Source organism: Rhineura floridana, chromosome 3, assembly GCF_030035675.1.
Source record: "Rhineura floridana isolate rRhiFlo1 chromosome 3, rRhiFlo1.hap2, whole genome shotgun sequence".
Classification (NCBI taxonomy): Eukaryota; Metazoa; Chordata; class Lepidosauria; order Squamata; family Rhineuridae; genus Rhineura; species Rhineura floridana.
Window position 1 is genome coordinate 10,795,224 of NC_084482.1, and position 13,610 is coordinate 10,808,833.

General features: G+C 42.7%; 1 protein-coding gene across 2 annotated transcripts; it reads left to right on the forward strand.

Moving 5' to 3' along the window:
• Window positions 1–354: 354 nt before the first annotated feature.
• Window positions 355–10,805, forward strand: LOC133379332 (transforming protein RhoA-like). 2 transcript variants are annotated; one of them, XM_061614424.1, is made up of 5 exons: window positions 355–491; window positions 6,483–6,643; window positions 8,265–8,385; window positions 8,868–8,998; window positions 9,477–10,805. In XM_061614424.1, exons 2-5 carry the CDS (start codon window positions 6,488–6,490, stop codon window positions 9,648–9,650), a joined length of 582 nt encoding a protein of 193 aa, XP_061470408.1. In that variant the 5' UTR covers window positions 355–491; window positions 6,483–6,487; the 3' UTR covers window positions 9,651–10,805. The 2 variants fall into 2 exon arrangements, with proteins under 2 accessions (XP_061470408.1, XP_061470409.1); XM_061614425.1 differs by lacking the exon at window positions 355–491 and adding an exon at window positions 830–921.
• The last annotated feature ends 2,805 nt before the right edge of the window (window positions 10,806–13,610 follow it).

Genomic DNA, 13,610 nt, shown 5'->3' on the forward strand with positions numbered 1-13,610 from the left:
CAAGGGTTCGTTCGTTCATAACGTCCTAAATAGCCACCGCAAGCTGCCATTCGCAAACAAGAATTATGAAGGGGAAATCCCGGCCTCCGTCTGCAATTGGACAAATGTTGCTGTATATCAAGTACAATTGGCCAGCTCAATCTGCCTATCAGGCTCTTTTGTGGATGGGTGGTGATTGGCTGCCGTGGTCTATCATTCCGGAACCTGACAGCGCCCGATGACGCGACCAGCCCCGAGCTCGGAAAGAATGGAGTTTTTCCATTGGTTATAGTATTCTGTCAATCCGATGGAGGGGAAGTTTCAACTGCCTTTCACATGACGATGTCGCCCCGCGATGTTAATATAGGGTTATGCGATAGGGTGGTGATTTCTGTCACTCACGAGGTGGGCGGGCTCTGTGAGGGGCAGCTGTGGAGAGTCCGGGCGGCGGCGGCGCGGCGGCGGCGAATGAGCCGGGCGGAGCCGGCAGTGGAGGCAGCCGACAGAACCTGGTAAGTGGGATGGGTGGATGGGAAGTAAATATCGTATGCATCGGTGTGGAACAGGAGTAGACCCTGTTTCGTTGGAAATTTACGGATTTTAGCCTTTTTTTAAAAAAAGCTTTGGTGAAAAGTTGGGAAAGGAATCGAGATTTGTTAGACGCATGCGCAAAGCAAGAGGACGGTTGGCTGCTGGGCGTGGTCGCGCGCACCCTCGCGGGAGTGGGGGTAGTGATGCGGCTGGTGGGATGAAGCGGGCTTGATTGGGCAGATTCCTCGGGAAACGTTTTGTTGGAAAAAGGTGGGGTATGGGTTTCTGGACTTCCTTGCGCATGCGCAGCGTGAATCTGTAGGTTGAGGTTTTGGGGATGGCACAGATAAAAGGCGCGAGTAACGCACGCCCCCTGGAATCCGGTGTGGGTATCTTCATATTGTTTAAAGGGTAAGGTGTTTGCATTTAGCTGAGCGCAGAGTGGGGGCGTGGAGGGGTGTTATCCACAATTGTATTGGGTACACTTTTTTGCTGCAGTCTGTGGATGACTTTTTGTTGTCTTGTTTTTGTGGTGAAATTGCGATGAAGTCGAGTAACTGAAACTCACGAATATTTGTTCAGGTAAAATATCTGTATTCCATGTAGTTACTCTCTTGATAGCAGCAGGTGTGTACCGTGTAGTATTGTAGTGGAGATCAATAGTAAAAAAGACAAAAGTAAAAGGTAGTTGTTAAAAAGTTTATGGAATAATGCTATGCACATCTTCTTAGAAGTAAATCCTCTTAAACGCAAATGGACTTATTCCCAGGTAAGTGTGTATTGGATTGCTGCCCAAGTATAACATCTCTTTAATATGTTAACTGTACGTCCACTGTGGTTATACAGTTCTCGTAATTATCTCAGTGAATTCTTCAGTACAGGGATATTAACAGGCACCTACATTATAGGAAGTCATTATTTATCAGTCTCCTTAAAAAAAATAAGAGGATGTTAAGAGCATACTGTGGTACTGTGCATTACAGGATTTACTAGTGATGTAAAGTTCCTAGAAATTTTGAACCCAATGAAAAATCCTTTGCCCTTTCTTTTTGGAGGAAAATATAATTTGAGGGGGAAGTTAAATATTAATATACCAAGCTTTGCAGATGAAGTTTAGCCCCACGTTGGTTGTTGTAAATAAAAGGCTTCCCTGTTTGGTCTTAGAATATAGATCTTGGCATGATCATGCAGAAATAGAAGACATTTATATTCTCAGAAAATAAACATTCCTAAACAAGGAGTGGTAATACATAGGATAGATTGGTATAGACAGCTGCAGTCCTAGGAACTCTCAATTGGGAATAAACTCCACTGAACTTAGTGGCGGGACTTGTTTCTGTATAAACATATATGGGAGCAGCTTGCAAATGTCACTAATTGTAGAGAAATTTAGTTATCCTGAACAGTTGCACAAAGATATAGATAATATCCTTGAAAATACTAGCTTCTATCAGTATATTTGTGTTTAGTATAATCCATGTAAGATCTATAGTTTCTGATTCTGAACTTTTGCTTTGTACATCAGAAAAAGAAACAACTGAAGATTCAGAACTCCCATGTATTCCTGTGTTCCTTGATGGTGCATATATGTATTTACAGACATTTATCAGCCTTATTTCACTTGATGTAAAAGATGAAATCAAAGGCTGTTGTCTAAAGGCCTTGCCACCAAGTTTTGGCAGACTTTGAGTTTGGTCCTTGGTTGTTTAATAATCTAGGCGCACAGTAGCAATGCTGTCATTGCTAATATTACCTTTAGTTTTGGATCTAGATTCTGTGGTAGTATAACTAGCTCTGTAACAGTAACACTAACAAGTCTCATTATTTGAAAGATAAAATATTGCATAAGAATTCTTTTTTGCCAAAACATTTTATTTTTTTCCAATAGACAAATTAAGGGAAATAACCATTGGGGTTGCAGAATGGAAAAAAATAAAATCTTTTTTTTTCTTGAGTATTCACACCTTCATGTTTTCTTACATCCCTTAGCCATCCTGTCCTGCAATATGGGGATAGCACTGGGGTATACCACCGACATAACATCTCTTAGCCTCATCTCCTGACATCTACAGTAAGGGAATAATATCAGACAGTTTATTTTTCCCTTTCCAGCATAGGGAGCACTTGAATGGCATGTGAAAACAAAAAAATCTAATTTGTTCTACTTCAGACATGTTTTTCAAATTTTAGAACTGATGTCTTTTATGGGGGGGGCAGGGCACGGGTTGTCAAATCCTGTAATAATTAAGTGCTAGTTTTCTCTGTTGTCTTCTATGGGCAGGTATCACTTTTACCACCTTGAGTCATGAGACATGTCAAAAATTTCCAGGAAATCTGGTCTGTGTACAAAGGAGTTGTCATTCTAGTGCTTTCTTGCATCTCTGAGGTGATGGCCGCTGCTTTTGAAGTGGGGTGGGGACAGCATCCTTACGGCAGTTGAGAAAAGTAGTTTCTCAATTGAGGAGGCCCTGTTACATGGGGGTGGGGGGAGTGTAGGGACAGCTAACTTGAATGTTGTTCAAGTGGGATTGCTCTGGAAAGAGTCTGCCTAGTTGTCTGAACTATAATTTGAGGACTACTTTTGATGACTCAAAGATGGAAGTTTTCTTGTCTGTCTCCCCCACCCCCTTACTTACATCACTGTAAAATTGCTTTCCAACTTGCTGAGTCACTTGAGGATGTTGGCCCTAATCGTGTTAGATTAGAATAACTTGTTCCGTACTTAGCTTCTGGAGATTTTCTCTCAGTTAGATATTCTATTCCATATCTGTTTTTCGTTATTGGGGTTTTGCACCAGGGAAAAGTTATTCAGAAGCTGAATGCTTTTTGGCTCATAGAATTCTCTAGTGCTTATTTAACTACCAGAGGTTCTTTGTTCTGTGATGTCCTCCCATTAAGGAGGGGTTTTCACCTATAGGAGATAGAAAGTCTGACATTTATAGCTGTAATGGGGGATTCTCTAGCAACAAGAAATCTCTGGAGGATTGATCCAGAGTTTAATTTGGTCAGTTAATTCCTCGCCTTGAAACCCTCATAAGAAAGCAGACACTGTAAATCTTGGCAAAACAGATTGAACAATTTTTTCCTTTGAAGAGTGTGAGAGAATGTCATTTAGAACTCCAGATATGGGTGTAACTTGCCTAGCTTTATATATCCTCCCAATGCACATCCAAACCAGTTAGTCATTGGGGTATTCTGTTCCTACCATCCTAGCCCCAAGCCCTGGCATAAAAACATTCTGGCTTTAAAAAACAGTATCCAGGCTTCCAGCTAAGCTAGACTTGGAATCTCTATTGCCAAGTTTCAGAACTGGGCAGTGAAAGTTTTCCTAGAGAAAAATGCTTCTGTTCTGGATCTGGTGAGTCAAACTACAGGAAATGCCAACAAGCTCATTTGGTCCCATTTCATAAGCAGCATCAGTAGGGCAGTTGTCAATATAGTGGTTGTGGCTAATAGTGAATCCTTGTACCCTGATCTTTGCATTATGTCAAAGGGATCATCTTTATCTTCTTTTTTAATAAAGGATGACAATGATTAGCATTTCAACTATGAATAGATGTAAGCATTCTAACTAAATGTGCAAAAACACATTTAACAAGAGTTAGCAATGGCCTCTTAACATTCCAAACCTAAATGTTAAAAGGGCATTAGTTAAACTTGATAATTATAAAGAAGCCTCTGTAGAGTGCACGTGTACACAATCATGTGAGTCCTAAATTCAGCTGCCTTCTCACTTTTTAAACAGGTTCACCTTGCCTGTGAACAATGGTGCTGGTATGGTTAATTCCTACATGGACTACATCAACATGTTCTCAGTGAGATGTGGGATCTAGTCTTGGGAAGCATCAACCACACTGGCAATACCTGAAGAGGCCTTTGTTGCAGATCTCATTTTAATATAGGGAAAATTATTACTTTATCTGCACTATTCTTGTAGTAGACATTTCCAGGAAAAAAAATAGCTTAAGGTGTTGTTAGTCTATTTTAATAGGCTGTGGTCTGCGAGTAAGGAAATGGGTGGCCCTGTGAATTGTGGGAAAGGAGTTTCCTGTTTAATAAAGGCCAACTATAAAGATTTTCTTTCTGATCAGTTTAGCAGGCTGCATCATGGAAGAGGGGATAGTGATGAAAAGTATGTTTGGTGAGGTAGGGAGAACATGCTGTGGATTTGCAGGAGAGCAGAATATGATAGATGCAAAATTCAGCTTCCCAAGAATTCTTCTTCATTAAAATCGCAGGTTCTTATTTTAAGGTGTGCTTGGAAGTGTATTGGCAATGCCTGATGAAATCCCAGAAGCCAGAAAGGTGGCTTAATAACATTTCTGTTGGTCAAGAGGGAGGACTTCTAGCTTCTTGCCCTTCCACATGACAAGCAAAATCAGAATAATTTTGTGCAAGAGAAGAGAACTTGAGCAATTTTTCTCAGTTTGCATCATGCAATGCCGGTTGTATAATGCTGCCCCCTTGTAGAATAATGTCTTTGCTGCTGAGTCGTACCCATAACCTCGGTATCTGAATTAGCAGTGTTTTTACTATTGTGTGCCGTTCTTGTCAGTGGTATGTGCAGAATTGGTTTTAGACTGTGCATGTTGTGAAGCATCTTGGCAACTGTAGTAAAACAGGATTCAAATCTAAAGTTAGGACAATATTTACATTCAAGGAGATGCAGATTTGAATGATTCTACTGCCATGGCTGCAATCTGAGCTCTTGAAAGGCTGCTACAAGACTGAAGAACCCACCCTGATAATTATGTGTAATATAAATGTAAAAGAAAAGGGAAGTAAAATCAGTGTATTAATGGTATTATTCAATTCGTTAACTAGACATCACATTTAAAGTTCACTAAGAAGCGTATTTGACCTTTCCTTATGAGGAGGCCAGGAATTGCTCCATTTCAATTTCCTTTCAGCATTTAAATTGTCCTAAACTTATCCATTAATGCAGGGATGGGGAACCTGTGGCCCTCCACAACTTCCATCATCCCAGACTATTGGCCATGCTGGCTGGGACTGATTGGAGTTGAACCACATCTGGAGGGCCACCGGCTCCATACCGCTCACCTGGCTCTCCGCACAATTGTGTTGCCATAGATTTTAAATAAAATTGTAGAGCAGGGTGAGGGAACCTTTTGCTCCTCAGATGTTGCTGAACTGAAGCTACCATCATCCCTGACCATTGGCTGTATGTGCTAGGGCTGATGGGAGTTGTAGTTTAGCAACATCTGGAAGGCTAAAAGTTCCCCAACTGTGTTGTAGAAGCTTTTTGAGTTTGTTTGTTTATTTATTTATTTATATCCCACCCATTGTCCCAGCAGGAGCCCAGGGCGGCAAACAGAAACCCTGAAAACTTTTTTTAAAAAGACCTTAAAATACATTAAAACAAAACAACATTAAAACATTTTTTAAAAGCTTTAAAAATATCTTTTTAAAAGGGTTAAAAATATATTATTTTAAAAAACATATTAACAAGCAATTCCAACAGACATAGACTGGGATAGGTCTCAACTTAAAAGGCTTGCTGAAAGAGGAAAGTCTTCAAAAGGCACTGAAAAGATAGCAGAGATGGCGCCTGCCTAATATTCAAGGGGAGGGAAGAAGTGCTGTTGCCCATATCAAACTGGTTCATACAAATTCTGGTTCAGTGAGTGTTTCAATGTTTCAGCCCAAGTTTGTTGCTAATCTCTCCAAATTTGTTCCTTTAAATTCATTTAGGGTTTCATAGATTGGATCAGCAACAGAATGCCCCAGGGATCAAATGTGGTTCCTGTGTGGAGAACCTGTTGGCCCTCCCCGTTGCCAACATAGAGTCAAGAAAGGTTTCTTAGTGGAGTGGAGTCTCTGGTCAAGGGGCTTGTTGAGTGTTGCTACATGGTGGAAGGGAAAGCCTATCCCCACCTCAAAATGGTCCTCCTGTAAACTATCTGCTAACAGGGATTGTATTATCAGTTTAAAGTTGACTTTTCTCTGTTCAGGAGTGATGGCTGCCATACGCAAGAAACTTGTCATTGTGGGAGATGGAGCTTGTGGAAAGACCTGCCTCCTTATTGTCTTCAGCAAGGATCAATTCCCAGAGGTCTATGTCCCCACTGTCTTTGAGAACTATGTGGCTGACATCGAGGTGGATGGAAAGCAGGTAATATTGATAGGAGAAGCCTGCTGGGTTGCTTGTTAAAATTACTGCTGGCTGGAAGAGGGGTCATGTCCTAGAATTGGTTGCCATAGATTTCATTGGAATTGGTTTTAGTGACTAACTTTTTTAGTGTATTGTCTCACCGTCCTGGGGTGGAACTATAGTTGAATAGTTTTGATTGTGGGGAAAACAACTGAGTGCTACTCTGAAGGTGAGGGCTAGTAAGTTCTGCTTATGATGGCACACACAGGGAGTGAAATGTGTCTTAACAGTATAGGCAGTCAAGCTAGTTCTGGAAAATACCCAGCTCTTGGCCATATGTCAACAAGGAGCCTAAAAAAGTAATACTGTGGGACATAAATGTGTGTTTCCTGGTGAAAGCCCTACTGTGGACTTTGAAATGCAGCTAATAGAAAGGGGTGACATGACAGTAAAGTAATTCTCTCACCTATGGCAAAGATTGGGTCATATATATGGGGAAATTAACGCTTTATAATATTTGTTAGTTACTTTTTGTTCTCTTTACTGTAAAACCAGTTAAACACAACCAGTAAAAATCTAAAAACATCTCCAGATAAGACAGGACTACAGATCCTGCCCCCACTAAAAGAGGCCACAGATGCCTGACATCCTTCAAATTAAGGGCCAAAACCTAAGTAAAGAGCAATAGATAAACATGGCGCCAGGCAAGCTTCCCTGGGGAGAGCATTCCTCAAGCATGCGGCCACCCCTGAAAAGGCCTGTTTTCATGTTGCCACCCTTTGGCCCTCCTATGGAGGGGGCATATGGAGAAGGGCCTCAGATAACAATTGCAGGGTCCAGGACAGTTTATGTGGGGAGAGGTAGTCCTTAAGGTACTAGGACATTTATAGGTCAAAACCAGCCCTTTGAATTGAGCCCAGTAACTAACTGGTAGCCAGTGCAGTCATGCTAGAATTGGTGTTATATGTTCAGACCAACCTGTCCTGATCAGCAATCTGGCTGCCAAATTCTGCACCAGCTGCAGTTTCCAATCTGTCTTCAAAGGCAGCCTCACATAAATACTGCAGTAGTCCAGCCTAGAGTTTATCAGAATGTAGACAACAGAAGTTAGGCTGTCCATGTACAGATAGGGGACACAGCTGTGCCACCAGTCAAAGCTGATGGAAGGCACTCCACAGCACCGAGGCCACTTGAGCCTCAAGCACCAATAATGGATCCAGAAATACCCCAAGCTTATTACCTGTTCCTTCAGAGGGAGTGTAACCCCATTCATAGAGCGTAGGGAACCACCCACTAATAGTGCCTCAGCCTTGTCTGGATTAGTTTATTGACTGTCATCCAGACCATTACGGAGGCACAACATCTGTCTCAACATGTAAAGGATGTAAAGGAGAAATAGAGTTGTGTTTCATCAACATATTGCTGACCACATAACAGGGAGTTGAGTTTGGAGTACCCCTTTCAGATTGAAGTCCAACAATACCAGCATCTTTCTGCTTTGGCTCTGAGCTGTTTCAATGGAGTATATGAAGGATCTATGAAGTAAGATACTAGCACATCACAGAATATGCTTATGAATTAATGGAATGACAGCACTGTGAGAGCTTGCCCATATGAAGTTGACACATTTGTATTTCTACAGGTAGAACTTGCCCTGTGGGATACAGCTGGCCAAGAGGACTATGACCGCCTGAGACCCCTCTCTTACCCAGATACAGATGTCATCCTCATGTGCTTCTCCATTGACAGCCCCGACAGTTTAGGTGAGTCCTTCATGAAGCCTCCCTTGTATATGGCAGAGGGCTGACTGAATGAGAAGCACCAGGGATATTTAGTCTCGTCTCTTTGGTCTGTCTTCCTAGGTATCAAATTGCTGGTGGTAGCTGTTAAACTATAAAAATAATTTACTTGATGGTCATATGGTGACCACACCACACCCACGGTGGCATCTATTGTTTTGTCACTTGTCCCTCCCCTCTTCCTTCTGTCCCCTCCTCCAAATGTGCACATGCTGCAGCTTTAACACTTGGTACTTACCCTGGCTGCACCATCTCCATTTTCTGAGGCTACCACTCTTGTACCCATGGTGGGAGAAGTCTTTTAAACTGCATCCTGGAGGTAACTGAAGGAACTTGTGAATGTTTCCCAGGTCTTTGCTTTGGAGCACGACATATCATCTACACGTGATTAACAATTTCAGGGTCTGTCTAGATTTATGCTTCTGGTTTTATCTTGTGCCCCACAGAGAACATCCCTGAGAAGTGGACTCCGGAGGTGAAGCACTTCTGCCCCAATGTGCCTATCATCCTGGTGGGGAACAAGAAGGACCTGCGTAATGATGAGCACACACGCCGGGAGCTAGCCAAGATGAAGCAGGTGAAGAGAGGCACTTAGCATTCCTTGCTGGGGCTCTTGAACCTTGCTAAGGAGCATCCAGACAGTTATACATATGGCCATCAGGGGCTGGGAAGGAATTTGTCCTTCTCGTTTAAAACTCTGAGCAGTAGCAGAGCCCCATCCAGAGAGGTATGTAGTTGGAAGGAGCTGACTTCCACTCCTTTTTGAATGGGGTTTGGTGAAGCATAAAACAGGTGGTTCCCATGGGCCCCTCAATACCTTTCTACAATAGTCTATGTAGACTGTGAAGACCGCACTTGCCTTGGAGAATGCTATAAGCAAACTTCCATCTTCACAATCTCAGTCCTCAGCAAATAGTCCCAAGGAGTCAATACTGAAAGTCAGTTACAGGAGTCCTAATTGTGGGTTCTTGCCTTGAATGCTAGATTCCACTCCATTTCCCTTACCAGGATAGAATGCAAGAAACCTCACTATCTTTCTCACCCTCCCCTTTCAGGAACCAGTAAAGCCGGAGGAGGGACGTGACATGGCCAACAGGATTAGTGCATTTGGCTACCTGGAATGTTCTGCGAAGACAAAGGATGGGGTACGGGAAGTATTTGAGATGGCCACCCGGGCTGCCCTGCAGGCCAAACGTGGGCGCAAGAAGACCTCCTGTCAGCTGCTGTAATTCCTCCCCAGCCTGCCTTCCCTGCCCGCCAGACAAGCCAGTGAGCTGTTAGCTTCTGGGCTTGCCTCTTCCTGATACCATGGATTGGCATGTCTCCTCAGAGAGGGGGCTTGCTAGAGCTGAGCAGGGCTTCTTCTGGAGCATGACAATTAACTATAGAGGTGGGGTTTGCAGTCTGACCCAGGCTCTTCCCATCACTGTGCAGGGATGGCATTTCCCCCTTCCATCACAGGCTTCTGACCCCCCTCATAAAAGGTCAGAAGATAGCAGTCCCTGATGAGTCAGTGGGACTTCTATGCGCTTGCTCACAGCAGTCGTGACTCTCTCATTGGCAGCCTATGGCACTACATTGCTCCTGGCAGTTCCTTTGCAGAAGACTTCTTGCCAAAGTATGAAAGCCCTTTATTTCAGTAATGGTCAGAGCCTTGAATTAGAATGTCCAAGCCCCTATTCAGCGAGGAGCTATTGACCTGTAATGAAGTCACTCACTGTGAGTGGAATCTAGTCCTCCAGCAATTGGGCAAGCAATCATCCTTGCATCCCTAATCTTGGCAGACAAACCAATCCCTTACTGGCTTTTCTGCTCTTTGGGCTATAGCAGAGCCACTTAGGCACAAGCCCCCTTCCTCAAGGAGAACATAGCCCAGTTCAAAGGCCACCTAATTTAGGTTCTCCTAGAGGGTTGTCCCACTAAAGTAGCATTGGGTCCCTCCACCTTCTCTCTGCCATCCCAGAATAGAATTTTCCCCACTTAAATATTTATCGTTTGACAGCCAAACAGAGCGCTGTTTTTTTCCTTCAAACTGGCCCAGGAGACTGGGCCTTACAGCCTGGCCCCTTTCTATCAAAAATCTATATTTGTAAGCAGTGGTGCTATGGGCCAGTTTGTTGCTGTTTGGAAGTTCTCTGGAAATTCTGTGGCTGGAGTAGCCACTGCCACAACTTCAAGTGCGAAGGGCCTACTCTGTTGCTTCTGTCTTGCTGCTCCCCTCCATACTCCTGTTTCTCTTCTCTTCCTCCCCCATACTTACTGAATTGCCACCGGGGTGTATGATTTTGTGTTTAATTTGTATTCACATGTTTAAAAAGTGGTTGTTCCTTTTCAAAATGTACTTGAAAGACAAATCTGTAATAAATTTGTAGAAATGTTTAGTACACGGTGGAGCTTCTTTCCTCGTCTGTTGGGGGATGGGAGCCTTTTGTTCTGTATCCAGTTAAAAGGTGAGAAGTGATAGGAGTATACTACATTTGCCTCAAGAAAAATCTAATTTCTGAGCCAATGAAACGTTGCATTTTGAGTAAATTGTGTCTACTGGTAAAACAAATCATATACTTCCCATAACCTCAGTGAAACAGTAGACATCATCTAGAAACTAAAATATTCTAAGCCATAACTAGGTTGGTAGGAGGAAAAGTCAAACAGAATAGGAGCTAATCACGGTGTAGAGAGCTTGGCCCCTTGCTGTCCTCCTACCCCTTTGGATTCTTGAAGCAGTACACTGTGGTAGAAAGTATTGCGCTCAGAGTCACTCAGAGCTCTTTAGGGGAAGAATGCGATAGAAAAGTAGCTTTTCAGACCACTCCTAGAAACTGGTTTTCAAAGCTACAAAGAGGAATTCTCAGATTCTGTACTGGATAAGTACACAGGATAAAGGCATACAAGATAGAAGCACCTGCCTTCCTCACTTTAGATGAACATTAGGATCAGGTGAGGCTAAGGTAAAATTATATTTGTATGGGCTGCTCAAGTTGTATAGGCTCCTGTTTCATAAGGGCAGCTCCTTTGTGCTCTGTGGAGGATTTGGAACACTATTTGCTTGCTGCAAGCCAAATTCCGAGAAGTATTCATATGTTTGTAATTCTTACTATTTTGTGAGCTTTCCAAGACTGAAGCCTTGCTCCTTTGAAAGCTGTAGCTCTTATTCAGTCACTCCTCTGCCTTTAGCTGGCATTCCCTTGGGGTAATATATATCTTAGCCCCCACGAGAGTTTGAATGAAAGTCTTAGGATGCTGATTATGGTATTGGCTACAAGATTTCTATGGAAATGTATTTGAATATAGCCCTATTTATTCCTCACTGCTGTTGTCTTAATCAGCATTTTCCCTATATACATTCTTTAGTGTCAGATTATCGTAATGCCTCTTTAACAGAGGGGGAACCTGAAATTGGTAGTTCTAGCCTATCCATCAGTGGTACACTGAAACACTTCCAAAACTCACTTTCTAGAAGAATTGAACAGGATCCATTACTATGGCAATTTTGCAAAATGTAGAATATTTTGGCAAAAACTAGTAGTATTCAAGAGTACACTTTACAGTCTGAAGTAGATTCCACCTTCAAAATGTGTGTTCTCATTTGCCTGCATGCTGCACTGGATACTTGGGCATGATTTTTAGGGTGTACATTCAGCACACTGGCTTGGACACCAGCACCTCTGTCCTTGTGCACGCTAAGAGAATGTAGTTAAGGGTTGAACTCAGACTTGGGACACCTAGATTCAAAACCATTCAACATGAAATTCAGTTGGGAGACTGAGCTAGTCACCATCTTTGTGCTTAACTAGGTGCCTGTTAGAATAAAAAATGGGAGGAGGAGGACCATGAACACTCCTTTTGTTCCATTAGAGCAAAAGTGGGATATAAATGTAAGTAAAGGAAGGAAAAATACAGCCTACTCCTAGTGAATTGCTCAGTCAGACAATTGACTGCTTAGCATTAAGGCCAATAACTACTCTCGGATATACAGACTGCCCTTCCTAAATGGTGGCTGTTTACAACTATAAATAGGCATGTGTCTAGCCCTCATGAAACAGATCTAGGGCTAGCCCTAGATCTTCTAGCATCAGATGAAAAATGTGTTCAAGCCCTTGTAGAAAGTAGAACTGTAACTTAGTTACAGTTATACCCTTAAGGCCATCTCCTGGTAAGCCAATACTAAACATTGAAGTATATAATTCAGCACAGTTCAAGGCTAAAGTAAATTGTGTCCAAGAAAACTAGCACAGTAGAACAGATTCTTTTACAGGAATGGACCCACGTTGCATAAGGGCAAAGTGTTTGTTTTTTGCTATTCTCTTCAATATTAGATTTTATTGAAGGTGCTGAGCATCAAGATGTGGAGCTCTAGTGATACTTGTCAAGTGAAACTAATACTGGACACATTTCTTGACCTAAGAACTGGTAAAATGTTTGAGTTCTAAGTTGGAAGGCATGCAGTTCCTTGTTCAAAACTCAGCTCTGCTCTTCACTCATGTTGTCCTAGGAGATGTTACTATTGTATTCCTTTGCTTTTGCTCCCTTATGCAAGGATGTTATTTTCTTAGCTTAGTATCACCACAAGGAGTGCTGATACTATAAATACATAATTATTTGAAGATGCTTAGTACTATTGTAACATGCCCATGACTGACATTCAGTCCTATATTCCATGCTCCTATACCTAGAATTTAACAGGGCTTAAGAACATAAGAACATAAGAAGAGCCTGCTGGATCAGGCCAGTGGCCCATCTAGTCCAGCATCCTGTTCTCACAGTGGCCAGCCAGGTGTCTGGGGGAAGCCCGCAAGCAGGACCCGAGTGCAAGAACACTCTCCCCTCCTGAGGCTTCCGGCAACTGATTTTCAGAAGCATGCTGCCTCTGACTAGGGTGGCAGAGCACAGCCATCACGGCTAGTAGCCATTGATAGCCCTGTCCTCCATGAATTTGTCTAATCTTCTTTTAAAGCCGTCCAAGCTGGTGGCCATTACTGCATCTTGTGGGAGCAAATTCCATAGTTTAACTATGCGCTGAGTAAAGAAGTACTTTTGTCTGTCCTGAATCTTCCAACATTCAGCTTCTTTGAATGTCCACGAGTTCTAGTATTATGAGAGAGGGAGAAGAACTTTTCTCTATCCACATTCTCAATGCCATGCATAATTTTATACACTTCTATCATGTCTCCTCTGACCCGCCTTTTCTC

Bases quoted from the DNA above. Each gene is read 5' to 3' on its own strand.
- LOC133379332 (XM_061614424.1), top strand. From the start codon at position 6,488: ATGGCTGCCATACGCAAGAAACTTGTCATTGTGGGAGATGGAGCTTGT. The intron at 6,644-8,264 runs GTAATATTGATA...GTATTTCTACAG, and splicing joins TCGAGGTGGATGGAAAGCAG to GTAGAACTTGCCCTGTGGGA. The intron at 8,386-8,867 runs GTGAGTCCTTCA...TGTGCCCCACAG, and splicing joins TGACAGCCCCGACAGTTTAG to AGAACATCCCTGAGAAGTGG.